Below are 27,149 nucleotides of genomic sequence, written 5' to 3' on the forward strand. Positions count from 1 at the left end.
AACCTGGTCCCCTTGCAGGGGAAACACAGAGTCCCAACCACGGGACCACCAGGGAAGTCCCACCTCCTGCTGTTCTTAAGGCAGGCACTCATCTTACTCCACACTCAAGATGCTCTTGACTTCTCACTGGCTGACTCTAAATGCAAGCATGCAGCCCAGCCTTGACCATGAAGGGCTATTGGTATAACTGCTTCCTGCTCTCCACAGTAGCTGTCCACCAACCCGCTCCCACCCCGCACAGCACCACCAACACATGAAACTAGAGACTGACTCCTTGGAGCAAAGGAAAGGCAACAGTTCCAAATGGAGTATCCCTGAAGATAAGAAAGCACAACAAAACAAAATTTCTTTCATTTCCTTGACAACTGTCCTGGGACTACTACCCCTGGAGGAGAGGTAGCTGGGGGCTCTGTATGACCCCAATATTTCATGACTGACCCCTAGGCTGAACCAGTGGGCAGGTGGGTCAGCTGAATAGACCCCAAACAAGTTGAGGGATTGAATGTCTGGATCTCCAAAAGGATGGAGGAGACAGTGCACTGTTTTTGTTGCTTAATTTTTATTTATTTTATATGTGTATTGTTCTGACTCTCTCTGCTAGAATCAAAGTAAAAAAAAGTGAAAGTGTAGTCACTCAGTCCTGTCAGATTCTTTGCAACCCATGGACTGTGGCCCACCAGGGCTCCTCTGTGCATGGAATTCTCTAGGCAAGAATACTGGAGTGGGTTGCTATTCCCTTCTCCAGGGGATCTTTCCAGCTCAGGGATGGAACATGGGTCTCCTGCATTGCAGGCAGATTCTTTACCATCTGAGCCACAAGGGAAGCCTAAATCAAAGTACAAAAGAGCAGATTGTTGTTTCTCTCACTGATAAATCCAGGGGTTCAGAATAGAGCCCAGCATGAAAGAGGTGCTCAAGAAAAAGGTGCTCACTCCCTCCTTTTCCTTCCCCTCTGGTGGGATGTGGTACACTGGTGGGAGCATTCCCTAGACCCAGAGTTGGGAAGAGTGTATCAAGGTGGCAGGAAAGTAAAATCAAAAGGGATATGGACTCCATTGCGGAGTCCTGCACTGTTTCCGCCCAGAAAAAGAAACACCTATCTCGTCTAAGCCATTATCTTTGTTGCTTTTTAAAAATAACTCGTTTTTTTATTTTTTAATTGAAGTATAGCTGATTCATAATATTAGCTTCAGATGTACAACATAGTGATTCAATATTTTTATAGATTAGCCACCACTATCTCTGAAGCTTGGTTACAGCAGGCAGATAACTGCCACCTAACTTACTGGGCTGAACTCCAGTAATTCCAGCTGACACTGTGGACTAGTTTCATTTATTCCCTGGGCAAGTCTCTTCAACTCTAAAGTGGAGCAAACACCCACCTCATGAGGTTCTCAGGAGGAATAAATGGCTCCACAGAGGATCCAGCCAGGCCCACCACATACAGTAGTTCTCAGAGCTGCTGGACAGAATGTCACTTGGGTGGTAGGCCCCTGAATTCCACCAATGAGACAAGGTGTGTAAGGTGGCTAGGTGGGCGTCTACATGTGTCTGTGTACCCCTGTCTGAGGCTGGGCAGTGGGTCCCTAGCACTGAGGTCTCAGGTACAAAGAAGCAGGAGGAACTTGATCCCCAGCACAGCCTGAAGCACCCCAGGCCTGTGGGAAGTCCCCCATCCCCTCAGCACCTCTGGAGATGAGGCCAAGAAGCAGGGAAGCTCCCTTTTGGCAAGAAGCAAAGGAGGAAGAGCCTGCAGAAGTCGGGCCACTGCCAGTAAGTGCAGGAAGTAAGTGGAAGCCGGGTCACTGTGCTCAGGCCCTACTCGAGAGCATCTCTCCTCCAATGAGGGAGGCCCCACCCGGCACCCACACTCCCACCATAGCCCAGAGCCCTAGGAGGTCGCCCCCCTTTTCCCAGACCAGTGTCAGGAACAATCAAGAGGCGGGGAAGTCAGGGCTAAGGGAAAGGATAAAAGGACCACAGCAGACATGTTTGGGATTTTAAGTTTATCTGAGTGTCCTCCTTCCCAAACTTGCAGGTGGGATTTCGGAGGAGGGAGGCTAGGCAAAAACATGAGCGTGTCGAGGTCACCCAGTCACCTGACCAAGCCAGTCTGTTTCCTCACTGACAAAACAAAGGGGCTGGATCACATAACACCCTGCCACTGCCTGGTCTGTCCTCACAGGCCTCAAAGGCGGGTCTGCAAGGGAGGAAAGTCACGGGGATGGTGAGCCCCCAGGGCTTGGAGACGCATCCATCAGCTGCCGGAGGTGAGAGGCCGCCTTGTCCAGTTTTGACAATTCCAACTGGAGGGAAGAAAGCTGGGCGAGGAGAGAAGTGGGTGAGAATGGGGGCCCACCCTGCGCGCCCCTAGCCCTCATTCCCTCAGGGAGTCCAGTGTCCTGAGTGGCCACCCCCAGCCTCACCCTCTGCTGCCTCTGGGTCTCCGCCTCTCCCTCTGATGGGGGCCGGGCTAGGAGGCCATCAAGCTGCTTCTGCAACTTGTGTCTTCGAGCAGCCAGCCGAGGAAGGTGGGTCTGGGGGTCCACCAGGCCCTGTGGAAGAACAGAGGAAGAAGGCTCAGACCTCTGCCGTCCACCCAACACTCCCTCCCACTCACCCACCACCATTCCAAGACCCCTCCTCACTTTTACAGAACCCACCCCTTGCCCTCCTCCCGACATCCTTTCAGCCCCTCCCTGCCCCCTCCAGTCTCCTCTGCTCACCTGCAGCTCCATATATGCCTGACTGGTGTCACTAAGGGGGGCCTGGACCCAGCCCGAGGGGGCTGCTGCACCAGGGGGTAGAAAGCCCACCGCTCCACAGTGGCCCAGGGTGCCCAGCGGCTCCAGGAAGGCCTCAAAGAGGCCCTGCTCGCCCGGCTCTGAGCTCTGCAGCAGCACTGGGGAGGAACGGGAGCTGTCAGGTGGAGGGCCCAGGTCCCCCTTCCACACCTCCTAACTCTGGGCCCTGCCCTCCAAGCTCCCCCTCTTCCCCATCAGACCCTCCCGTCTGCAGGGACTCAGGAGCCTGGGGCCCGCCTCACCTCGGGGCCGGGCCTTGGTGAGCTGGTAAGTGGCACGCAGAGCCCTGAGCGCCTGCACGGACTCCTGAACCCGGGAGAAGCGCCGCTCCAACTCAGGCTGGTGCCAGTGCTCCTGGGTGTGCATCCAGGGTTGGTAAGCGGGCCCCCCGAGACTCGGTCTCAACTCTCCCAGCTCTGACCTCCACCCACCCACCCCCATCTCCTTAGAGCAATGATCTGCTCTCTCCACCACACACACAATTCACCACCTCAAGGAACGGAACATGGCGAAAACTAGGGCATCGTCTAAGAAGGTCTTAGATGATCCATGAACAATGTTTAGACCGAAGATGACAAACAACCAAAAATACATTATAATTTAAAAGGTATTATTCTAAGCTCACAAAACCAAGTAAGCAAAAAAGAAACTTGAAAATGATTTTTGGGTGAGTTTGTAGCATTTTAAAGCTTAAAACTACACTAAGATTTTTGGGATATCCTATTACTAAGATCTAATCCTCATCATAACCGTGACACATACTATTACTGTCCTTGGTTTAAAGATGGAGGAAATCGACACACAGTCACACAGCTAGTGTCAGTCTGGTGACAGCATCCTGCTCTTAACCACTTGCTAACACTGCCCCTGACACCTTAGAGTTATTCCAGCCCTGCAGGAACAATCCATCTTCCTCAAGACTCCACGGCAAAGTACTGACCAGCACTGTCAATGACCCCACAGTAGCAAGCCCTTCTAGAAGACTTCCCCCCGAGTCTTTACCAGTAATCCCACTCCAAGACTCCATGGGCGTGACTCACCAAGCTGCGGGCACTTGGGTAGGGGGCAACACAGATGCTGGCAGCAGGGGGACCACCAGGCCTAGGGGGCAGCCTCTGCCAGAGCTCTTCAGCCAGGAAAGGCATCAATGGAGCAAGGAGGCGGAGACCGATGTCAGCGCAGAAGAACAGGACCTGAGGTGGCTCCGCGGGGCAGGGCGAGTGCTTCAGCACTGGCTTCACAGCCTCCTAGGGAGGAAGCCAATGGTCAGGGGGCAGCCACGGCCACCTCCTTCCACCACACACTTGCCGCCCTGCCAGTGGGGATGCTGTGGGTAAATGGGAGCACCCAGCATCTCTGAGACCATGAGCTGTCCCCAGACACAGTAGGGAGCATGTGACAAGGGGAAATCTAGGGCAGGGACTCAGGGGTGGGTGAGGAATAAAGCTGTCAGGGATGTTTCTATTTAGAATGAAAAGCATTGAGTTTTGTGGGGTTTTTTTTAACCAGAGACAGAAATATTTTTTTAAAGTTGAGTAACAGAAATCTAGGACAGGGGTCCTCAGTCAACAGTGTCAGGATCACCTGGGACAAGAGATGAACACGCTCGCCACCCATATCCCAGCCTGCCTGACTGAGCTGCTCTAGGGGTGGGACCTGACACTCCATGGTAAACAAGCCCTCCCTTTGAGAGAATCCCCGGGTCTAAAGACCAGTACTCTTGCTCCTGTCTGCTCCCAGCCCGCCAGGGTCCAAACACAGCAATTACAGGAACTGAAAATAATCTCCATCTACGATGCGAAGAGCTGACTCACTAGAAAAGACTCTGATGCTGGGAAAGATTGAAGACAAAGGGAGAAGTGAAGTGAAAGTTGCTCAGTCAAAGAGGGCAGCAAAGGATGAGACATAAAGCATCACCAACTCAATGGACATGAATTTGAGCACACTCCGGGAGAAAGACAGGGTAGCCTGGCGTGCTGCAGTCCATAGGATCGCAAAGAGATGGACACAACTTAGCAACTGAACAACAAACCTCCCAACCCTGTGCTGTCAGACTCAGTTTTCTAGAAGTGTCCCCTCCTCCTCCCCGCTCCTCAGGTGACAGGCAGGGCACAGTGCCCAGGCCAGTCCCAGAGGGGAACTGGGATTTTTCAATCTCACCTCTCTTCCTATCCTGAGGGAGGAATTAAAAACTCAGTTCAGAGCTCTCTGCCAGGGGACAGGGAGCAGGACTGCAGGGGGACTGCCCCCGCCTCACTCACCAAGTAGACATCGCAGAGGTTGTGCAGCCAGAAGTGGTGCAGGGCGTGGGTGACGAGTGAGAGCTCGCGGGTGAGGAAGCCCCGCTCGCAGTCCTGGGCTGTGCGGGCCAAGCAGCTGAGGATCCAGGCGTCCATGCGGGAGGCGGGGGACAGCTGCGGCAGAAGGGGCTTCAGGTTGGGACAGCTCGATTCCCACCCAACCACCTCCTTTCCTTCTAGACTCCTCCTCCAAGACTCAGATGTTGGACTACCCAGCTCCCAAGCATCTCCTCTTTCTCTCTTACCGCCTCTGCAGGTTGGGGTATGAATTCATCCCCAAGAGCATTCAGGATGAAGCGCAGGGCATTCCAGATCTTATTGCAGAAGTGTCGGAAGCTCAGGACCTCAGAGACGGACAGGTGCAAGTCACCTCCTAGGAGGGAGTGGAGGAAGGGAGCATGTACCGGTGGCAGCTGCAGGGGAGTCCTTGGTCCCGCTCCACCACACAGAGGCCACTGCCTGCTGCCCTCACCCAGGCTTACCCAGGGCCCCGTGGGAGCACAGGGTGAATCTCAGAGCATCTGTCCCACACTCGGGGATCCCATGAGGGAAGTCCTTTCTCTGTAACAAGAGAGACAGGAGGGGTGGCAGCTGCCTATGAGGCTGCAGGGCCAGAAGGCGGATTGCAGAGGGAACTGGTGACCAGGAGATAGATGCCAGAACAGGTCAGACTCACCTGTGCTGAGGCTGCAATCGCCAGCTCTGTGGGGTCCAAGTTTCCATCCCTCAGCTTGTCCTGCAGTACCTGGGGTGGGTGAGAAACTCACTGGCCTCAGTGGAAGCCCCTGCCCCTACCAGGGTCCCTCCCACTGGCCCTCCCAGCTCCAGTCTTCCCGCCAGTCCCTCCCTTCAGCTCCCCTTCATCTGGAAAACCCCATCCCCCTTGGGGCCCTCCAGCCTGACCTGCAGCTCCACCCCACTGATGATGTCCCGTGGGTCCAGCACGTTCCCCAGGGACTTGCTCATCTTCCGGCCCTGCCCGTCCCGGACCATGGAGTGAAGCAGGACCTGGGGGCATGGAGGGGGTCAGAAGTGGGGCCTGAAGAACTCTCCTCTGGAGGGCCCCTGGCTGTCCTTCAAGGATTAGGGGTTAGGCTGGAAAGTGAATCAGGCAAAGGAACTGGGAACCCAGAAAATCCCACATGAGGGGTTAGAATGGAGGACAAGGCTTGGAGGAGACTGGGGAGTCTCAGAGAAGGGCAGGCCACCAAAGGGTCGTTACCTTGCTGAAGGGGAGCTGCCCTGTGAGCTGGGTCCCCAGCATGACCATGCGGCCCACCCAGAACAGCAGGAGGTCACTGCCCGTTTCTAAAAGTGACAGTGGGTAGAAACGAGCCAGGTCTGGGGTCTAGGAGGAAAGAGAGAAACAGCGAGAGGCCCGAGCCTGGGGCCTCCCAGCTCTTCATAAGTCCCTCTGAGGGGCCCTGGGGATCATTTCCTCATCCCCACCTTCACTCTCTTCCTCTCAACCCACCTCACCTCTCGGGGCCAGCCCAGGGCAGAAAAGGGGAAAAGAGCTGAGGAGAACCACGTGTCCAGGACATCAGGGTCTGGGAGACAGAACGGAAACAATTGGAATCTCAGCATCAGGACCTCGGTCCACTGCTGCCGACCTCTCCAGCCCGACCCTCACTCACAGAGACCAGGGCTCTGCCCCATTCCCAGCTTCCCCAACCCCACTTTTTCCATCTCAATACCTGTTCCCTCCCCTGCCCGCCTCGGGTGGAATACCCACCCCTCTCCAGGGTCAGCTCTGCCCCTGGTCTCCCTGTTAATTCAGCAGCTACTTCTCTGGCCTCAGCCTCTGTCCGCCCGACCACCCAGCAGTCCTCCGTATCATCCTGCAGAAGTAAGGAGTAGGGGGCAGTGAGAGAGAACAGCACGCACAGGTGTGGAACAGCACTGAGTGACACGGTCTCCAGTGGGCTGAGAAAGGCTGGCGCCATCTAGTGGTGAGATTAAGAAATGCCAGCTCAGAAGCTCAGCTCACACAACAGAGGTTCATAGGATCAGAAGCACAGCAAGGGCAGGGAGCTGGGACCAGCGCTGAAAGCCCTGACTCCTGTGCTGAGGCTCTTCTGGCCAAATCCAGCCCTCCCTTCCTCTTTCTCCTACCGACCTTTGCATGTTCCTCTACAACCAGGTAGGCTGGAATCTGATGGCCCCACCACAGCTGCCGGGAGACACACCAGTCCCTGCCGAGAGGATGTGAGTGATTTTTTTCTTCCTTTTTCCTATGAGTGATTTCTTAGCATGACCAGTGGGCTGCCTTCCCCCTCCTCTGAGAGCTCCCCTTCTTACCCAATGTGGGAAAACCAGTGCTGCCAGTTCTTCTGGTGGAAGGAGGGACTGAGCTCCAGGACCCCGGACTCCACCGCCTGGAGGAGGAAGGACTTTTAGATGGTGGTTCCCCACCTGCACCCCTGATCCCCATGAATGGGACCAGTGGTCTTTGAGGTAGTTTTGAAACTCAGAAAGAACCTCCCAAGCCTCCTGAGAAGAGTCTGGACTTGAGTGAAGATGCAAGCCAGCCCTTTCTGGGCACCCTGCCTCCACCCCTACAGCTCTCCCCTCAACGAGCACAGCGAGAGAGGGCCCCCAGCCTCCATGTTTCTTCATTCCCGCCCAGGCCCCAGGCCCTCCCTACACTGCAGCCTCACCTTGGCTGCTCGCTCCCCCATTTCCCGGCAGCGGACAAACCACTGGCTCTTCAGTAGGTATTCTACCACGTCCCCGGAACGGCTGAAAGGGACACAGGACCCGACTCTGTGGCAGGCCCTCAGTGCCAAGGACACAGCAGCCAACAACACAGACACAGAGCTCGTATTCTAGCATGAGGGGTGCACAGCCCATCCTGCAGTCACTCTTAAGCTTCGCCCATCCCCTTCTGGGGGCAGTCAAAGGAAAGGAGTGAAAACGGGCTTACCTGCAAATGGGCAGCACCATGGGGTGGTTCTGGAGGCCCCGGAACAGGCCCCGTTCCCTCAGTGCTGACAGAATCTTTTCCCGGGCCACAAATCGGTGAAGACCCTGTGGAAGAGTAACAAAAATAAAGCTCAAAGGCTACTAGAAAAATAAGAGAGTGGGGGAGGGGAGACGGGGCAGAGGGTGCCCCCAAAGGACGGGGTATCACTGGGTATCACCTGCAGCCAGTCCTCACAAAGGGTGGTCATGGTCCCATCCTCCGCAATGACACTCCGGGGGCTCAAGCCGTGTCGGGCCCCCAGCTCAGCATCTGCAGGGCTGTGTGCTGGAGTCACCTTCACCGCCCCTAAGGGAGCAGGACTGCCGTTAGCACCGGACCCTGACCCTGGCTTTTGCTTTTCCAAGTGTGTCACCATCGCCCACGATACCCCATCCCTCCCTCTCATCCCCCACTATCCGCTAAGACTACCCTTCCCCGACTTTTTGCCTCTTCCTGGTTCTCTCCCCTCCCCTCGCCTCCAGAAGCCCTGACTTCCTGTCTCTCCCCTGCCCCCACTTACCTGTGCCCAGGTGTGGCTGAACAGTGCAGTCTGTGATAAGGGGGAGAAGCTGCCCCGTCAAGGGATGACAGAGTTGTCGCCCATGTAGATGCTGAAGGGAAGGGACAGGGATCAAGGACAGACACAGGTGTCGGGTGGAAGGGTCTGGGCTGGGCATGGGAACCCTGGGAATATGAGGGTGAAAACCAGAAGGTAAAGACCTAGAGCAGGGCTCAGTAAACATTTTCTTAAGGGGCCAGAGTGTAGGAATTTTAACCTTTGCAGGCCAGGAGGTAAATCCAGTCTCTACAACTCCACGCCACTGCCATGGCAGAGTTATAACACATGATGGAGCTGCAGACAACACATAGGGAACGAGGGTGGCTCATACAGAAACAGGAGATCTGGCCCACGGGCCACAGTCTGCCAGCCCCTGAGCTGAAGTGTAGCATCAGGAAGAGAAGGGAACTGCCTCAGAGCCACCGGAGAGCTGAGATGAGGGAAATTTCAGGAAAAGGAAGAGGGAGCAGAAAGCAGGCGCTGCCATCCTAAAAGGAAGGGAAGAGAAAGTATGGGGGTGGAAGGCCAGGCCGCAGGGAGCACTGAGTATTACCGTGTAGCGGGAGTCATCAGGATGGACCGCCACAGCCACGTCTCCAGGCAGCGTCTCTGGCCTCGTGGTTCCCACCACAACCTCTGCATCTGAAGGCAAAATTCAAGCACTTAAAGGTGGTCCTCGCCCTCACCTTGTACTCCTGACACAATTAAAGTCAGGAGAACTGGAAAAGGTAGGAGGCAGGGATGGTCAAGGTAGAGCAGGTGAACAAGATACTCCTGGTCAAGGTCCAGGAGTAACTGGAGAAAACTAGGACTAACGTCTATAGGACCCTGGGGTTTCTGCTAAGCTAATGACCAGAGGCCTAAGGGGATATCTGGTGCTACAGAATTCAAGAGCCTGCTTGGGAGATAAGAGTAGAATGTTAATAAATACAACTAGAATCTCTGCTTGGTGCCCTGATCATAAATGTTATACCTTCTTGGAGGCAGCACCAGTCCCTCCTCTAAGAAACCTCTGACTATTCCAGCTCATCCATCTTCCCTTCTCCAAACTCCTGGGAATACTTTCTGCTCAAACCACACTTCAGAACTGATCCTTTGTCTCTTTTGGGGGTAGCAGCCTGCTGTGGAATTACACTAAGCTCCCTCAGGGCAGTGACTGCGTGCACTTTTCTTACATGGCCCAGGATACCCAGGGTGAGTATCACCAGGACACAATACTTCCAAGGGTCCCTATGCCCCTCTAACCAAGTCACACGGAAGACAGGCTGGTGGGTTGCCTCCATCAGCACAAGGCGGGCTCAAGAAAACAGGGGAAGCAGAGGTTAAGTGGGTGACCCTTCCAAGGACTACCCTCACCAGGCTCTCCATCCACAGGGAAGGCCACGGAAAAGAGGAGGCCGAAAGACACGGGGGTGGGGCAGCCAGGCAACTGAAGCTTCGTGTGGCCAGGGAGGGGCCGGCTCTCCACCTGGGGGCGTGAAAGAGGCAGGGTCAGACAGCAGCCTCCCTGCAAGGCTCACAGCTGATTTCCCATCTCCACTCATCCATAGCCCCGGCCTCCCTGCCATCCATCAAAAAGCCACTCAGAGGACCTGGGAGCCACTTCCTTCCCCTCACCTAATCCTTGTGTAGTCACAGTTAAAAAACATATTCACTGGACTTCCCTGAGTTAAGAACCCGCCTGCCAGTGCAGGGGACATGGGTTTGATCCCTGGTGTGGGAAGATTCCACACGTTGCAGGGCAACTAAGCCCATGCACCACAACTACGAAGCCCTCGCTCTAGAATCTGTGCTTTGCAACAAAAGAAGCCTGTGCACTGCAACGAGAGCAGTCCCCACTCAACCCAACTAGAGAAAGCCCACACAGAGCAATGAAGACCCAGCACGGCAAAAAATAAATGAGAAAATATTCACTGAGTACTTAAACCACACAAAGGTATTATGCCAACCTCCTAGGAGTTCTCGCTGAATTCTCACAACACCCCTGTGATGCAGGCATTTCCATCACCCCTGAATTTTATAGACTGAGGAAACTGAGGCTGACAGAGGCCAACAGCCTGGCAGGAACCACATCGCTGGGAGGTGCCAGATTCAGATGTGGATCCAAGCAGTCTGGCTCCAGAGTTCAAGCTCTGCCCCAGGCTCAGAGCTCTCACAAAACCGCCTCTCCTTCTCTGCCTCACCTCAATATCCGAGATGGCGGAGCGTAAGGCACACGACCAGTTGACCAGCTGCCGGCTCCGGTACAACAACCCAGCCTTGTAGAGCCGCACGAAAGCTTCTGTCACGGCCACTGAGGAGCCCTAGAATGACCTGAGTGTCCACATCCAACAGCCTCTTCTCAGCCCACCCCCCCGCCAGGGACCCAGGCATCCCCCTGGCCCCCCTAACATACACAGCAGCCCGCCTCCTCGCATAGAACTCCGAACACCTCCCCGACACCCACAAGGACCACAGCACAGGACACTCACGGTATCCATGGTAAAGCACTCTCGGTCCCAGTCCAGGGAGGCCCCCAGCACTCGGAGCTGCTCACAGATCTCCCCACCTTTCCTGTGCCCAGAGACATTTGGGTTAGCGAATATGTCCCAGACATCAACTATGTCCCGGGCCCAGTGAAGCCCCTTTAGTGCTGGATGCTGGAGTGAGTTCGACACTGATCTAGCCTCGAGAAGCTAATGGAGACACACAAACACAGTATGGGGCTCTCCATGATATTGAAAGAAACATAACATTTCTAGTAAAAGGGGAAGGGGCAGCCAATTTGTGGGAAACACAAAGAAGCTTTACAGAGAAGACAGCATGTGATAACAGACCTGGAAGAAAAAGGGTAATGTCAAGTGGATGCAAAGTGGGAACAGGTGAGGACAGATGATGAAATCCAAGCAAAGGAAAATGGGATAAATGGAAGAAAAAACATATATATACACATGCATATAAATATATGGGGGAGCGCATGCATGCTTAGTTACTCAGTCATGTCCAACTCTTTGACACCCCGTGGACTGCAGCCTACCGGGCTCCTCTGTCCATGGAAACTTCCAGGCAAGAATACTGGAGTGGGTTGCCATTTCCTCCTCCAGGTGATATTCCCTAGCCCTCCATACTCACTCCTCCTTCCACTTCCACACCTCCCTAAGGAAGTCTTCCCGGCTCAACTCATGTCTCCTCACTCCTCGCTCCTTCCACAGCTGTTTCTCCACCACAGCCTACAGTAAGATGAGGGGGCAGAGAATCAGGTCACTTTGGAGGAAGAAATCTCTCACTCAAGAAAAGGGACGAGTGGCAAAAGACATACTTGAGTCGCAATCCCTGCATGATCTGAGCCAGGGACCCATAGCACCCGATCCCCACGCATCCGGTGCCTGCGAAAGAAAAACCCTCATGGAAATCCATGGCCTTACATGTTCATTTAGCCTCATCCCTTCCCAATTTCTCTTTCTCCTCCAAGAACTCAAGCAGCCCCATTCCCCTCTCACCAGCGCACGAGAGCATCCTGTATGGCCACGGTCAGCGCATGCCCAATGTGCAGGGAGCCTGTGACATTAGGGGGTGGGATACACATGGAAAAGGTCTCCCCTGTGGCCTGGGGCAGCCTGGCCTAGAAGGAAAGAAAAGTCAAAGGGCAAGACAGGACTGGATGTTCCCTGGGGAATAGCACCCTCTGGTGTCTCCAAAGCAGAAAGAACTATAGGAAAAAGTCCGGCAAGTAACAGGGAAGAGGAAAACCTTTGAAACCAGGGGGAGAAGACAAGCAGGCTCTGCAATGTGGTTGGCTGTGAGCTCCAGACTCATGCCCACCAATCTCACGGGCCATTCTGTCCTGAGGACCATTTAGCACTCCTCCCTGCCAGGTACTAACCTGATATTCTGGTTTGAAGAAGCCCTCTCGCACCCACCAAGGGTACCAGGCAGCCTCAACGTACTGGGGGCTGTATGCAGGAGGCAGGGGCCGGGAGACATCTATGGAGGCAGAGGAGAGCCCCACTAACTCCTGACTTCTGTTCCCAGGTAGCATTTCAGCAGACCAAATGGGCAACCAAAATGTGAGGGAAAAGGCCTTCAAGCTTCCTAGTTACCTTTCTTTTCTCCATGTTCTGTGGGGATTTCATACAACACTCTCTCCTTAGGGGTCCAGGCCTTACTGGATTCTGCAGGTGACTGCAGAGAGGAGAAACCAGAATGCGGGCTGCAATTTCAGGATACCCCAGGCATCTGGAATCCAACCAGTCTCTCCTCCAGCGCTCTCCCAAGATTTCTCAGAGAACCAAGGACCAGCTGTTGGGACTCCTAACCTTGTTCTTGGGGGCTATCCCAGCCTCCAGCGATGCCTGCTTCTCTCGCAGGCGCTTCTGTTTGGCTTCACGGTTCCTCCGGGAGATGGCTGATCCATCGGGCTCTGACTGGGTGGAAAGGGGACGGGACCTGGGGAGGCCCCGTGAGGGCCTCAAGCCCCAAAGCCGTGGTCGAAAAGAGGTCAGAGGCAAATGAGGCATCGGGAATGCTTGGTAAGAGGCCAAAGTCTGTTCCAGCTACAGCACATTGAGGGTATGGTGGTGAGGGAGGGTCACACCCTCTTCCCCCCGCCCCTCCCCGCCTCCCTCCAGCACTGGTCGATTCAAGTATCTAGCCCACCCCTCACAGCCCTTCCTGTGAGGACTAGAGTAGACAGGGTCTTGTAATTTCAGAGCTCTTCCGGGACAGGGTAAGTCTCAGGCCGTCAACCTATTCAGCTGCGACGTGGGGGTGACCGTGGACACAGAGGGGAAAGGACTCAGGGATTCTGGCAGATGACGGACATCAGAGCCAGCAAGAAGTCCCACCAGGATCACTACTTGTCCGCCTGCTCAAAGGCCATCTGCACTGCCCCCAGCCCGCGCGCTGATCCGCCTTCCCGCCCGCCCCACCGCGTGGGTCCTGACCCTCCAGCACTTCCCACTCCCCGATCGCCGGCCCGCTGCGCGCTCACCCGGTGAGCCCGCCGCTATCCCAGGGCGCCCCGCGGCCGGGAGCGTAGGGTGCCGGGGAACCAGCTAACCCTGCTGGAACATGACTCGCGAGCCGCGCGGCGCTGGGGGACCGAGCCCCGCCCGGGCGCATGCGCACTAGCGGGCCTCGGCCACACCTCCTCTCTTTCGCGGACCAATGGCTGTCGACGAGAAGATGAGCGCTCCCGGCGCGGAGAAAGGAGGCTTCCCAGGGAGGTGGTGGGGGTCGTGTGGTTCACTTTCACAATTTTATTAAACTAGAAGGGTCCCGACGTGTGAATTAAAAAAAAAAAACACCTGAGTTCTGAGGCCGCGCCGGCCTCCACGCAGCCCGCCTCCCCGGGTGCGCCCCGCCCAGGTCCAGTCCCGCACTCTCAGGAATTGTGCTTCTGCCGCTTCCAGAAGCGCTTGACGTCGCTGTGCCCAGCCGGGGTCACCACCATGAGCCGCTTAGCCGAGTTCTCGAACACCAGGACGCCCAGCTCCCGCGCGTGGGCCAGCAGCAGCTCAAAGTCCACTTGTGACAGGAACTGGTTATACAGGACGCCTGGGGTCCGCAGGTCAGGGGCAGCGGGGAGAGAGAGGAGGTGAGAACAGGAGGCGAGAGCCCCTCGATGGCAGCCTCAGGGAACCAGCGGTCTCAACTTGCCACCCACATTTAAATCCTAACACTAGCATGACCCAGCCATATTCAGGAGGGCGGTATAATACAATAAGAAAACCCATTGCTTTCCAAAACCAGAGAAATTATCCCTATGTATTATCCCTCAAATCCTAAAAGACGATGCTGTGAAAGTGCTGCACTCAATATGCCAGCAAATCTGGAACACTCAGCAGTGGCCACAGGACTGAAAAAGGTCAGTTTTCATTCCAGTGCCAAAGAATGTTCAAACTATGGCACAATTGGACTCATCTCACATGCTAGCAAAGTAATGCTCAAAGTCTTGCAAGCCAAGCTTCAACAATACGTGAACTGTGAACTTCCAGATGTTCAAGCTGGATTTAGAAAAGGCAGAGGAACCAGAAATCAAATTGCCAACATCCGTTGGATCATGGAAAAAGCAAGAGAGTTCCAGAAAAACATCTACTTCTGCTTTATTGACTATGCCAAAGCCTTTGACTGTGTGGAACACAACAAACTGTGGAAAATTCTTAAAGAGATGGGAATACTAGACCACCTGACCTGCCTCCTGAGATATCTGTATGCAGGTCAAGAAGCAACAGTTAGAACTGGACATGGAACAGACTGGTTCCAGATCAGGAAAGGAGTATGTGAAGGCTGTATATTGTCACCCTGCTTATTTAACATATCAGAGTATATCATGAGTTGGATATAGGATGGGTTGGATGAAGCACAAGCTGGAATCAAGACTGCTGGGAGAACTAGCAATAACCTCAGATACGCAGATGACACCACCCTTATGGCAGAAACCGAAGAACTAAAGAGTCTCTTGATGAAAGTGAAAGAGGAGAGTGAAAAAGTTGACTTAAAACTCAACATTCAGAAAACTAAGATCATGGCATCTGGTCCCATCACTTCATGACAAATAGAGGGAAACTCCCATTACTTCATGGCAAATAGATGGGGAAACAGTGGAAACAGTGACAGACTTTATTTTTGGGGGCTCTAAAATCACTGCAGATGGTGACTATAGCCCTGAAATTAAAAGATGCTTGCTCCTTGCAAGAAAAGCTACGACCAACCTAAATAGTATATTAAAAAGTAGAGACATTGCTTTGCCAACAAAGGTCCATCTAGTCAAAGCTATGGTTTTTCCAGTAGTCATGTATGGATGTGAGAGTTGGACTATAAAGAAGGCTGAGTACCGAAGAATTGATGCTTTTGAACTGTGGTGTTGGAGAAGACTCAGAGAGTCCCTTGGACTGCAAGGAGAACAAACCAATCTTAAAGGAAATCAGTCCTGAATATTCATTGGAAGGACTGATGCTGAAGCTGAAACTCCAATATTTTGGTCACCTGATGCGAAGAACTGACTCATTGGAAAAGACCCTGATGCTGGGAAAGATTGAAGGCGGGAGGAGAAGGGGACAACAGAAGATGAGGTCGGTGGATGGCATCACCAACTCGATGAACATAAGTTTGAGTAAGCTCCGGGAGTTGGTGATGGACAGGGAAGCCTGGTGTGCTGCAGTTCATGGGGGCACAAAGAGTTGGACACAACTGAGCGACTGAACTGAATTGAATCCCTTCCAATTTCCCTCTTCTAGCTGAATCCAAATCACACTCATTTGAGAATTTATTTACTGCCATCAGCTCATCCTGAAATAAAACATGCATGGGTTTACTAGCCTATGCAGTAAACAAAAAATAAAATGCATGAACAGCTTTTTTAGCTCACCAAGACTGAACTGTCCTTCTGGCCAATGACCAAAAAAACCCACCAAAAGCCACTCACCTTCAGTGAACCGGAGTCTGTCCCTTTCCAGCTCCCAGAGCCGAATCTGGTCTGTGATGGTGGGAGGCAGCACTGGTGTCTGCAGGGGCAAGGGATGGCCCTTGTAAGATTCAGGAGCACTACTCCAGGCAGCCCCAGCCCTCCACTCATTCCCCAGATTTGGAGGTCCATTTCTCTTTTCCATCACTTCATCACCAGGTACCAAGGGCTCTCAACCTCCTGCAGCTGTCTGTCCCTCCAGCCTCCTGTTCGTACCTGTTTAAGCATCACTGGGTGGGCCCTTGTCCTTAGGAAATGGATGATCTAGGAAAACAGACAAGAATTGGGATCAATGGCAGTAAACAAATTCTCAAGTGAGTGCAATTCTCATTGCACAGAATTCACAAATAAGAAAGCAGAAAAGCTACCTGTCTCCTAATGTCACCGAACATCAATTGATTGTTTAAAAACTCATAGGCATATGCCTATCAATTCAACACATCCCAGATTAGCTGTTGTCCTCAGGTGTTGCTCCCATTGGTGATGTCTGCTGCTCCTTCTTTGGTATATTTGCCCTTTCCATAGTTTTTTTTTTTTCTTTAAAGTAACAGCAACTATTATTTTTGAGCACTAACTGCATGGCAGGCTCTGAACTAAATGCTTTACCTCTATTTCATTGACTTCATTCAACAACCCTTTGCTCAGTGGCTCAGTCATGTCTGACTCTTTGCGACCCCATAGACTATGCAGTCCATGTAATTCTCTAAGCCAGAATACTGGAGTGGGTAGCCTGTCCCTTCTCCAGGGGTTCTTCCCAACCCAGGGATCAAACCCAGGTCTCCCACATTGTGGGCGGATTCTTTACCAGCTGAACCACAAGGGAAGCCCATGAATACTGGAGCGGGTAGCCTATCCCTTCTCCAGTGGTTCTTCCCAACCCAGGAATTGCACTGGGGTCTCCTGCATTGCAGGTGAATTCTTTACCACCTGAGCTAGCAGGGAAACCCTGATAGCTGAAGTGAGAACTATCAAAAGCCCTGAAGCGAGAAATGTCATTATTTCCATTTTCCAGGTGAGGAAACTGAGGCTCAGATAAGAGGAACAACTAGGTCATCTGTGCAGCTAGGAAGTGGTGGTGCTGAGACACAAATCCAGTTATAGCTTCTCCTTACGTGTCTTCTGCAGGAGGGTCTACCTCTCCCCACACTGAGAGACTTGACTTCTCATGACCTAATGTTCACACATAGACAGCTCACCAGCACCTTCTGTAACAGACCCCATGCTAGCCTTCCGGAAGGTAACCACCCCGTACCTGACAACCCAAGTGCAGCCTTTCTTTCCACCCACACCTTCCCCAAGCAGCGATACCTGCTGGGCTGTGATGCCACTGGCAATGGCCTGCTGCACACTCTCCCGGGTCACCTGTGCCACCACCATGTTGGGGAAGCGATAGAGCATCTCAGAGAAAAGGGCAATGAGGGCGATCTGCAGCTCCGACTCTGACCAGACGATAGGAAGAAAGGATTAGGAGGCTTCCTACATCTAGGCTCCCCCAAGCCTCAGAGAGCTCTGTAAACCACCAAGTTACAAGTGTACGTGACCAGAAACTGGCAGTCCCTCCTGCTTCTTTCCCCTTCTTCCTCCCCTGCCCACCAGCCTGCTCTCCCAGGGGCCCCCTGTCCAGCCTCACCCGTGTAGGCATACAGTCGGTAATTGGTTTCCACAACAATGAAGCCTGGCTGATGTGCAGTGCCCCCAGCCCCAGAAACACCTGACGAGAGATTGATGGCCAGGCGTGTGGGGTAGTAACGCCGAGATTTCCTCTGAAAAGGAGAAGGGAAAGGCCACAGGCCCTCTCTCAGGCATCACTGCCCTACATCCTCCTCCTGAAACATCAGATTCCTCCCAGTGCCCAGGACCTCAGCTCCCAACTTCTCTCCCTCAAGGGAGAAAAGTGTTCAGTCCTGGCAACTGCATCTTGTGACTGCCTCCCAAGACCCCACTCTCCTTTAAAGGCCAAGGCACCATCCCACCCCGTCTCTTCGGTAGAGGCCATGTGTCTGGATGCTCATACCTTCCTCTGGAAAACAAGCCCAAACTCACGCAGATGTTGCAGGAAGTTCAACAGAGAATCACTCATACCTTCCACAGAGTAATCCTGGGGAAAAGGTGTGGCCAGCTGGGGTCCAAAACACATCCCATTCTCCCTTTCCCAATCCCATAAACTCACTCCCTCGTTTCCCATCTCTGCATGTTCTGTGTTCATTCTTATCCTCCACTGTATTGCCCCATTACCTCATTTCCCCTTCCCATCTCTTTACTCTCTTTCCATCTCGCCCACTCAAGCCCCCTGCTCACCTTGCCCAGAGTGGAGAAGCTGAGCTGGAAGAGGAAGGAGAGAATCTCCACTAGGTCCATGCCCCGACTCTAGGGAGGAATCGGCAGAGACAAAGGGGGAAGGGTGGGAGGAAGGAAATGAGAGAAAATCAGGGAACAAAGTCTGCGGGAAACAGTCCCTCAGTGGGTCTGGGGAAGAGCAGAGAGTGCTGGTGGGCACCCCTGACCTGCTCACCTGGGCTGTCTGCAGATACTGCAACATAAAGTACCAGAGCTGGGCTGGGGTGTCCAGCAACAGGAACTGGAAGCCGGCAGAGGTAATGCAGGGTGGCTCTCCAGGTTCAGCACTGGAGACAGACAGGGCTCATGGCAGAGGTGTGCAGAGAAAGGCTACCATCCCACCTGTGTGCCCACGTTTGTTTTCTTTTTTGGTTTATCTCTTGCCATACTCTGCTCCACTCTCCTTTTAAAAATATTTATTTGGCCATGCCTGGTCTTAGTTGTAGCATGCAGGATCTTCCATCTTTGTTGCAGCAAGCAGTATTTTTAGTTATGACATGCAAACTCTTAGTTGAGGCATGTGGGATCTAGTTCCCTGACTAAGGATCGAACCCGGGCCCCCTGCATTAGGAGCGTGGACTCTTAGCCACTGGACCACTGGGGAAGTCCCTCAGCCCTCCTTTTTCAGTCAACCCCCTCCAATCCTGACCCAAGGTGGACTCAATGTAGCAGGGACTCAAGGAAGTGGCAAAACAGAGCTGTTGTACCTCCAGCTTCCTCACCTCTTCATGAGCCCAGCCTGGCTGAGGAGCTGAGCCAAGTCCTGGCTGACGGCTGCACTGGGGGACCCCACCATGAAGTGCAGGACCACCTGAAGAACGGAAGAGAACAGAGTCGGATGCCTTAAAGGCTCTGGGAAGCAGGAACACAAGTAGAGACACCCACAGAGTCCCAAGTCCTCACCTCCCATCGCTCCTCGGCGTACTTGTCAAGTGAGGGGACGTCCCGGGCATGCTTGTCTGGTCCCAGCTGACTTGTGTCATCAGACCAGGCCTTGCCCCTATGCCAGGATGGCCAACAGTAAGGAACCCTACCTGTGTTCCCCACCCATGTTTCTGCCCTTATTCTACCATCATCCCCAGGGACCGTGAGTGGGAGACATGTCCTACACCATGTAACTCCATCTGGTCCAACTTACTCCTAAAGGAGATTCCAAAGGTAGAGCCCACAAGGTTGCAGAGAGGCCCCTCAGGAGCTCCCTGGCCAGCAATTCAATCACTATGTCCCCTACCTAATTTAGGAAAAGACGGAAGTGACATACCCACCCAGAAGGGCAATGCGGAGGTTTTGGCGGAAGATGGGGTTGAGAATGAGGCCCTGGAGACCACCAGGGAGCAGCTGGGTGTGCCAGATACGGAGGCCGCTCAGCAACCCCGTGCTTTCCTCCTGAGCTCTGGAACAGAAGCAGAGAGGTGAGGGAGATAACTAGGGAACAGAGAGAAGGAGACCCACAAAGGCGTCAGTTTCTGCCTTTTCTAAACTGGTGGTCCTTGGAACAGTGTTTCACAGAGTGAGATCAGTGTCTTAAGGCAAATTTCTTTACTGGAACACCTACCAGACATCACAACTCTCCGAGAGGCAAAATACAGTAATGAGAATTTCCCAAATGTGTTGTTGGTGTCCCCATTAATATTTCCTAGAAGTGTTCCAAGAACAGCAGTTTGGGAAGCCTGGCTGTTGAGAAATTTGTATCTGGCTAAAAATGCAGGAGAGACTCACTTGCTGAATTCCTTCTTCACCCACAGGGCCACAGCAGCTTGCGGCAAAGGCTGCTCCAGAAAGAGCATCCGCATCACCCAGTTCTTAGCCAAAGATGGGAGCTCCCTGTAAGCGAGGAGAGGGACAATGTTAATATCAGAAACTGTCTTAGAACTGCATCCCTGCCCTCCACGGCCTCTCAAACATCTCACATTCACCCCCACACTTTAACCTGTCTTGCTGACCCCACATCCTCCACTGGTTTGGCCTGACACACTTTACTCTCCCAGCCCACCAGGGCTAAGCTTCTACCCACAATAACTTATTTCAGTCTGCAGGCCCCATTACATTTCCCCACCGTGGACCCTACCATGAAGGGGGTCCTCACCTGAAGACAGCCAGACAGGTGGCAGGGTGCCCATACAATCGATCCAATACTCCAGGGCTCAGGCCTCCTAGGAATTCCTGCAAATTCCTGCATTGTAGGTGTACTCGATTCAGTCCACCCCTGGAAGGGGTGCTCTCCATCACCTGAGAGATCCAAGTGTTAGTGTAGCCCCCCAAGCCATGCCAGTGTCGCCCCTCACCTTTCTGATTCCCGATCCACTGGCCCCCACGAAAACTCATCTATGGTTTCCTTTTTCATTTCACTCATCTCTTGTTTCTCCCAATCCTGACCAACCTCCCCTCTTTTCCTGCCTTCTCACCTCACTTCTGGCCTAAACGCCAGTCTTCTCTCAATTTCTAGATGACAGAATTGTCAACTGTCCCATATTTGCAAAAACATTTGATATTCAATGACTTGTCTCATCTTTACCTAAGCAGTGACAAAGATACTTGTTTGAGCCCAACGCTCTTTCCCTTCTGCCTCTCTTGGTCTGATCAGCCTATAAGTTCCAAATCTGTATGTTCTTCCCATCCACTTCTTGGCCCCACCTCGTGTTGAGCACGGCAGTAACTATTTTTCCCCTCCATGTCTCCCAAATCCAATTCCACTTCTTCCCTCTTCCCTCACCGAAGACCAACTCACACCATTCACCCTGATCTACACCGCACGATCTCCCAACTTGTCCCCTACTTTCCTCCCGATGCTCGCCTCTCACTCAACTCTGTGCCTCATATCTCCGCCACCCCTTCTTTCCCTGCACCCTTACCGTAACTCAGTGTCGATCCCCTCCTCGTGCACTCCGAGTCACAAGCCGTCGCTTAAACGGAGCCAGTGGCTCCCGGGAAGAGGACAAAGGATGGCGGGAAATGACAGGGAAAAAAATGGGAGAGAGACGAAGAATTTCACCGACTGGAGCCCACAGTGGAGGATTCCCAGAAGAGAAGGGAAGGAGTGGAAAAGTGAAGAGGATAAGAATCGGAGCTGCACCAGCCCACAGCAAGGCATGCTAGGAAGTGGAGTCTTGTCCTCCCTCATCCGGGAGCAAACTGAGGCGCGTCTGACTACAACTCCCAAAAGGCAGCGCGAGGAAGCCTAGCGGAGAGAGCCGGGAGCACCGGAGGTCTGGCTGCTTCGTTCCGCCTCCCTTTCCACCCACTCGGCTAACGGCGAGTCTAACTGACTGAACTGGAGTGGGGACTCTGGGAGTAGAAATACCCCGAGGGCTTCCTGGCGGAGGTGCAGAAACTGCTTGATAGTGAGGCGCTTACCTGTAGAGACGAAGGAAACTGGGTTCCTTGAGCTCAGTTGCTTACCGTAAAATTGGAATAATGCACTTTGCAGAGCATTTTCTCGAATTAGGAGTTAATTCAATCCATTGCGCCTTCCTCGGTATTTAAAGTGAAGTCGCTCAGTCGTGTCTGACTCTTTGCAACCCCATGGACTGGGGCCTGTCAAGCTTCACCATCCATGGGATTTTTCCAGTCAAGAATACTGGAGTGAGTTGTTGTTTCCTTCTCCAGGGAATCTTTCCGACCCAGGGATCGAACCTGGGTCTCCCACACTGCAGGCAAACTCTTTACCGTCTGAGCCAACAGGGAAGCCCAAGTCCTCCACAAATGTTCTCATGTCCTGCATGCTTCCACCCACCTCCCCAGTTCAGTTCAGTAGCTCAGTCCTATCTGACTCTTTGCGACCCCATGGACTGCAGCCAGGCTTCCCTGTCCATCACCAACTCCTGGAGCTTACTCAAACTCATGTCCATTGAGTCGGTGATGCCATCCAGCCATCTCATCCTCTGTCATCCCCTTCTCCTCCCGCCTTCAATCTTTCCCAGCATGAGGGTCTTTTCCAATGAGTCAGTTCTTTGTATCAGGTGGCCAAAGTATTGGAATTTCAGCGCTTCCCGTTTAATTAGAATATCCTAATAAATGCAGTCTTTAAAAGAAAAATTGTTTGATCTGATTTGAATTATGAAACTATTACGGGGTGAAGGAACTTCTTCAGTAAAAGCCAGAGCTATACCTTCCCCCAAATTCCTGAAAGGCAAGTTTTATTGGGAAGATCCCCTGGAGAAGGGAATGGCTACCAAGTCCAGTATTCTGGCCTGGAGAATTCCATGAACTGTATAGTCCATGGGGTAGGAAAGAGTTGGACACCACTGAACAACTTTCAGTTTTGTTATTCCCACTTTGCAGACTAGAAAATGGAAACTCATTGAGATTTAAGAAATTTGTGATTGCGATTAGATAGCTAGAAAGTGCTGGAATTGGGATTTGAAGTACATCTGCAAGTGACCAGGAATCAAAATGGTAAGACTAAGCCTTTGTTACACTTTGTAGCCAGCCCATGCATGTTTTGTTGCTCTGTTTCTTGAGCAATGTTTAAAATCCTCAAAGAGTGACACAAAACTGGCAAAGCTTCTTTATGACAGACTTTAAATAAGGTTAAAGGACAAATTATAATCCTTATTTTTGGGGGCTCCAAAATCACTGCAGATGGTGACTGCAGCCATGAAATTAAGACGCTTACTCCTTGGAAGGAAAGTTATGACCAACCTAGACAGCATATTAAGAAACAGAGACATTGCTTTACCAACAAAGGTCCATCTAGTCAAGGCTATGGTTTTTCCAGTAGTCATGTATGGATGTGAGAGTTGGACTTTAAAGAAGGCTGAGCGCTGAAGAATTGATGCTTTTGAACTGTGGTGTTGGAAAAGACTCTTGAGAGTCCCTTGGACTGCAAGGAGATCCAACCAGTCCATCCTAAAGGAGATCAGTCCTGGGTGATCATTGGAAGGACTGATGTTGAAGCTGAAACTCCAATACTTTGGCCATCTGATGCAAAGAGCTGACTCATTTGAAAAGACCCTGATGCTGGGAAAGATTGAGGGCAGGAGGAGAAGGGGACAACAGAGGATGAGATGGTTGGATGGCATCACCGAGTCAATGGACATGAGTTTGGGTAAACTCCGGGAGTTGGTGATGGACAGAAAGGCCTGGCGTGCTGCAGTTCGTGGGGTCACAAAGAGTCGGACATGACTGAGCGACTGAACTGAACTGAACTGATAATCTGGGAAGAAATGGTTGATAAAATAGCCAAAATACAAAGAGCAATTATTGCTCAAAAGCAGTAAGAAAAAGAAACAATATAATAGAAATACTAAGAAATAACAGACAGTAAACGGAATAAACACAAGTGCCTTGTAACACAAGTGCCTTTAAGAAACTCTCAAAAGTGATTCTTTGCGACCCCATGGACTATACAGTCCATGGAATTCTCCAGGCCAGAATATGGAGTGGGTAACGTTTCCATTCTCCAGGGGATCTTCCCAACCCAGGGATTGAACCCAGGTCTCCTGCATTGCAGGTTGATTCTTTACCAGCTGAGCCACCAGGGAAGTCTAAGAAACTCTCACCTTCACTCTTAATTGAAAGTGAAAGTGAAGTCACTCAGTCGTGTCAGACTCTTTGCAACTGTATGGACTGTAGCCCCCCAGGCTCCTCCATCCATGGGATTTTCCAGGCAAGAATACTGGAGTGGGTTGCCATTTCCTTCTCCAGGGGATCTTCCCAACTCAGGGACGGAACTCAGGCCTCCCTCATTGCAGGCACTCTTTACTGTCTGAGCCACCAGGGAATTCACTCTTAACTAAGGAAAAGTAAATAAATAATGTCCAGTTAGCAATGATAGTAATAATGACAACCTCACTGTTGGCTTCAGTATACATGAGCACTTGACCATATTCATAATCCTTTTGTGGAAAGTTAACATAGGCATACCCTTTTAAGGGTAATTTGGCGGTATGTACCAATGGTTTTCAGAGAAGGCAATGGCAAGCCACTCCAGTACTCTTGCCTAGAAAATCCCATGGATGGAGGAGCCTGGTAGGCTGCAGTCCGTGGGGTCGCTAAGGGTCGGACACGACTGAGCCACTTCACTTTCACTTTTCACTTTCACACATTGGAGAAGGAAATGGCAACCCACTCCGGTGTTCTTGCCTGGAGAATCCCAGGGATGGGGGAGCCTGGTGGGCTGCCGTCAGTGGGGTCACACAGAGTCGGACACGACTGAAGTGACTTAGCAGCAGCAGCACCAATGGTTTTAATGATTACACTTTGACCTAGCAACTCCCTATTAGGAAGGTAGCATACTGAAATTCTCCCACATGGGTAGAGAGATATACATGTAAAGATGTTTACTAAACTGTGTTTGTTGTTGTAGCCTGAAAACATTGAAGACAGTCCAAATGTTTATCACTGGGAGCTGGTTAGATAAAATATGGGTCGTTGAAATATAGGATACCAGGCAACACTTGCAGAGGAGGACACTGCCTCCTGGCCTGAACTGTGGACCACCTATCATGACAGGAAGAAAAGGAGATTATAAAGTGGCACACCTAGTCCAGTGCCATTTTTTAAGTAAACATTTATGTGTGCACAACCAGTCCATTCTAAAGGAGATCAGTCCTGGGTGTTCATTAGAAGGACTGATGCTAAGCTGAAACTCCAATACTTTGGCCACCTCATGCGAAGAGTTGACTCACTGGGAAAGACTCTGATGCTGGGAGGGATTGGGGGCAGGAGGAGAAGGGGACGACAGAGAATGAGATGGCTGGATGGCATCACTGACTCAATGGACATGAGTTTGAGTGAACTCCGGGAGTTGGTGATGGACAGGGAGGCCTGGCATGCTGTGATTCATGGGGTCGCAAAGAGTCGGACACGACTGAGTGACTGAACTGAACTGAACTGAAAACTGAAATAGGCCATATGCTTCATTTTAATCAGAGCAAGCAAGGCGAGCTGGTTGGACTGGATCATGGTTCCCTACAATGTAGAGAAAACTAAGTCTGCACTGTCCAGAACAGGAGCTGCTAGTCACCTGTGGCTATTTAAATTAACTGAAACAAAAATTTAAATTCAGTTTCTCAGTCATATTAGCTCTGTTTCAAATAATAGCTGCAGGTAGCTAGCAGCTACCTATTAGATGGTGCAGTTGTAGACCATGATCACAGAGTTCTCTTGGAGAGCCCTGATTTAAGGGATGCAAGGGGTCTGATGTCCGGCTGAGCACAGTCTGAGTTCCTAGAACTGGCCTTCAGGAAGAAAATCAGCCTGGGCTCCTAGGAGCTGCAATTATGGAAAGAGGTCCCTGACTAGGGCTATCCACTCTGTGTATGAAAACATCCTATGATGGGTAATAGAGAGCTCATGTCTTCTCCCCCTCAGGTGTCCTGGAAAGAAGGAACAGAGCCAGGAGCCGGCAGGCTGTTAGCCATCAGTTTTTCCATTTCCCAGCTGTGCTGCCCTGGACATATTGCTAACCTAACAGAGGTTTTTCTTCTCTGCGAAATGGCAATAACTACTTCCTGCATTGAATTAACTAAGATATAAAACTCTAGAAAAACATTTACTTCTGCTTCATTGACTATGCTAATGCTTTTGTGTGGATCACAACAAATTGTGGAAAATTCTTAAAGAGATGGGAATAACAGACCACCTGACCTGCCTCCTGAGAAACTTGTACACAGGTCAAGAAGCAACAGTTAGAACTGACCATGGAACAACAGACTGGTTCCAAATTGGGAAAGGAGTATATCAAGGCTGTATATTGTCACCGTGCTTATTTAACTTATATGCAGAGTACATCATTTGAAATGCTGGGCTGGATGAAGCACAAGCTGGAATCAACACTGCCGGGAGAAATACCAATAACCTCAGATATGCAGATAATACCACCCTTATGGCAGAAAGTGAAGAAGAACTAAAGAGCCTCTTGATGAAAGTGAAAGAGGAGAGTGAAAAAGCTGGCTTAAAACTCAACATATAAAAAACGAAGATCATGGCATCTGGTCCCATTGTTTCATGGCAAATAGATGGGGAAACAATAGAAACAGTGACAGACTTTAGTTTCTTGGGCTCCAGATGGTGACTGCAACCATGAAATTAAAAGATGCTTGCTTCTTGCAGGAAAAGCTATGACAAACCTATATAGCATATTAAAAAGCAGAGACATTGCTTTGCCAACAAAGGTCTGTCTAGTCAAAGCTATGGTTTTTCCAGTGGTCATGTATGGGTATGAGAGTTGGACCATAAAGAAGGCTGAGTGTCGAAGAACTGATGCTTTTGAACTGTGGTGTTGGAAAAGACTCTTGAGAGTCCCTTGGACTGCAACAATATGAAACCAGTCAATCTTAAAGGAGATCAGTTCTGAATATTCATTGGAAGGACTGATGCTGAAGCTTAAACTCCAATACTTTGGCCGCCTGATGTGAAGAGCTGACTTACCGGAAAAGACCCTAATGCTGGGAAACACTGAAGGCAGAAGAAGGGGACGACAGAGGCTGAGATGGTTGGATGGCATCACTACTCAATGGACATGAATTTGAGCAAACTCTGGGAGATAGTGAAGGACAGGGAAGTCTGACATGCTGCAGTCCATGGGGTGGCAAAGAGTTGGACATGACCAAGCAACTGAACAACAGCCTGGCACATAGAGGGTGCTCAGTAAGTAGCATTGTCATTATTTTTTAAAAAATAACTAAAAACATGTAAATTTATACCTGTAGTAAGTGCTACAAAGAAGAGTCATGTGCTCTGAGAGCATCAAGAGGGGATTTGACCTGGTTGGGCAAGTCAGGGAAGGTTACTGAAG

At 51.7% G+C, this 27,149-nt stretch overlaps 2 protein-coding genes across 5 annotated transcripts; both read right to left on the reverse strand.

The window, feature by feature from the left end:
- Nucleotides 1-1,991: 1,991 nt before the first annotated feature.
- Nucleotides 1,992-13,718, reverse strand: VARS2 (valyl-tRNA synthetase 2, mitochondrial). 3 transcript variants are annotated; one of them, XM_055406039.2, is made up of 30 exons: nt 13,598-13,718; nt 12,924-13,160; nt 12,708-12,789; nt 12,491-12,591; nt 12,108-12,229; nt 11,927-11,993; nt 11,740-11,837; nt 11,100-11,181; nt 10,812-10,931; nt 9,985-10,096; nt 9,182-9,270; nt 8,590-8,680; nt 8,248-8,375; nt 8,031-8,134; nt 7,765-7,846; nt 7,406-7,482; nt 7,224-7,299; nt 6,840-6,945; nt 6,584-6,654; nt 6,327-6,452; nt 6,008-6,112; nt 5,781-5,849; nt 5,587-5,665; nt 5,350-5,477; nt 5,066-5,218; nt 3,845-4,051; nt 3,047-3,158; nt 2,727-2,902; nt 2,427-2,555; nt 1,992-2,321 (listed from the first exon to the last, which is right to left on the reverse strand). In XM_055406039.2, exons 2-30 carry the CDS (start codon nt 13,122-13,124, stop codon nt 2,217-2,219), a joined length of 3,198 nt encoding a protein of 1,065 aa, XP_055262014.2. In that variant the 5' UTR covers nt 13,125-13,160; nt 13,598-13,718; the 3' UTR covers nt 1,992-2,216. The 3 variants fall into 3 exon arrangements, with proteins under 3 accessions (XP_055262014.2, XP_055262015.2, XP_055262016.2); XM_055406040.2 differs by lacking the exon at nt 13,598-13,718 and having other exon boundaries at nt 12,924-13,558; XM_055406041.2 differs by lacking the exons at nt 12,708-12,789; nt 12,924-13,160; nt 13,598-13,718 and having other exon boundaries at nt 12,108-12,165; nt 12,491-12,589.
- Nucleotides 13,719-13,842: 124 nt separating this feature from the next.
- Nucleotides 13,843-21,483, reverse strand: GTF2H4 (general transcription factor IIH subunit 4). Of its 2 annotated transcripts, none has more exons than XM_055406060.2 (14): nt 21,262-21,483; nt 20,496-20,582; nt 20,129-20,233; nt 19,671-19,802; nt 19,313-19,409; nt 19,132-19,220; nt 18,585-18,696; nt 18,371-18,439; nt 18,087-18,170; nt 17,703-17,835; nt 17,381-17,511; nt 16,289-16,336; nt 16,034-16,112; nt 13,843-14,163 (listed from the first exon to the last, which is right to left on the reverse strand). In XM_055406060.2, the coding sequence occupies exons 3-14, from the start codon at nt 20,200-20,202 to the stop codon at nt 13,991-13,993; spliced, it is 1,221 nt and encodes a 406-aa protein (XP_055262035.1). In that variant the 5' UTR covers nt 20,203-20,233; nt 20,496-20,582; nt 21,262-21,483; the 3' UTR covers nt 13,843-13,990. The 2 variants fall into 2 exon arrangements, with proteins under 2 accessions (XP_055262035.1, XP_055262034.1); XM_055406059.2 differs by having other exon boundaries at nt 20,496-20,638.
- Nucleotides 21,484-27,149: the final 5,666 nt, after the last annotated feature.

This window comes from Moschus berezovskii, chromosome 23 (genome assembly GCF_049115385.1).
Source record: "Moschus berezovskii isolate FMDL1 chromosome 23, NW_MosBer_1.0, whole genome shotgun sequence".
Lineage (NCBI taxonomy): Eukaryota > Metazoa > Chordata > Mammalia > Artiodactyla > Moschidae > Moschus > Moschus berezovskii.

Excerpts from the sequence above, each read along its gene's own strand:
- VARS2 (XM_055406039.2), bottom strand. The coding sequence starts at position 13,124 with ATGCCTCATTTGCCTCTGACCTCTTTTCGACCACGGCTTTGGGGCTTG. Across the intron at positions 8,135-8,247 it reads TTTGTGAGGACTGGCTGCAG|GGTCTTCACCGATTTGTGGC; the intron begins GTGATACCCAGT and ends ACTCTTCCACAG. Across the intron at positions 4,052-5,065 it reads ACCTCTGCGATGTCTACTTG|GAGGCTGTGAAGCCAGTGCT; the intron begins GTGAGTGAGGCG and ends CTTCCTCCCTAG.
- GTF2H4 (XM_055406059.2), bottom strand. The coding sequence starts at position 20,635 with ATGGAGAGCACCCCTTCCAGGGGTGGACTGAATCGAGTACACCTACAA. Across the intron at positions 20,234-20,495 it reads ACCTGTCTGGCTGTCTTCAG|GGAGCTCCCATCTTTGGCTA; the intron begins GTGAGGACCCCC and ends CCTCGCTTACAG. Across the intron at positions 19,803-20,128 it reads GTGAAGAAGGAATTCAGCAA|AGCTCAGGAGGAAAGCACGG; the intron begins GTGAGTCTCTCC and ends CTTCTGTTCCAG.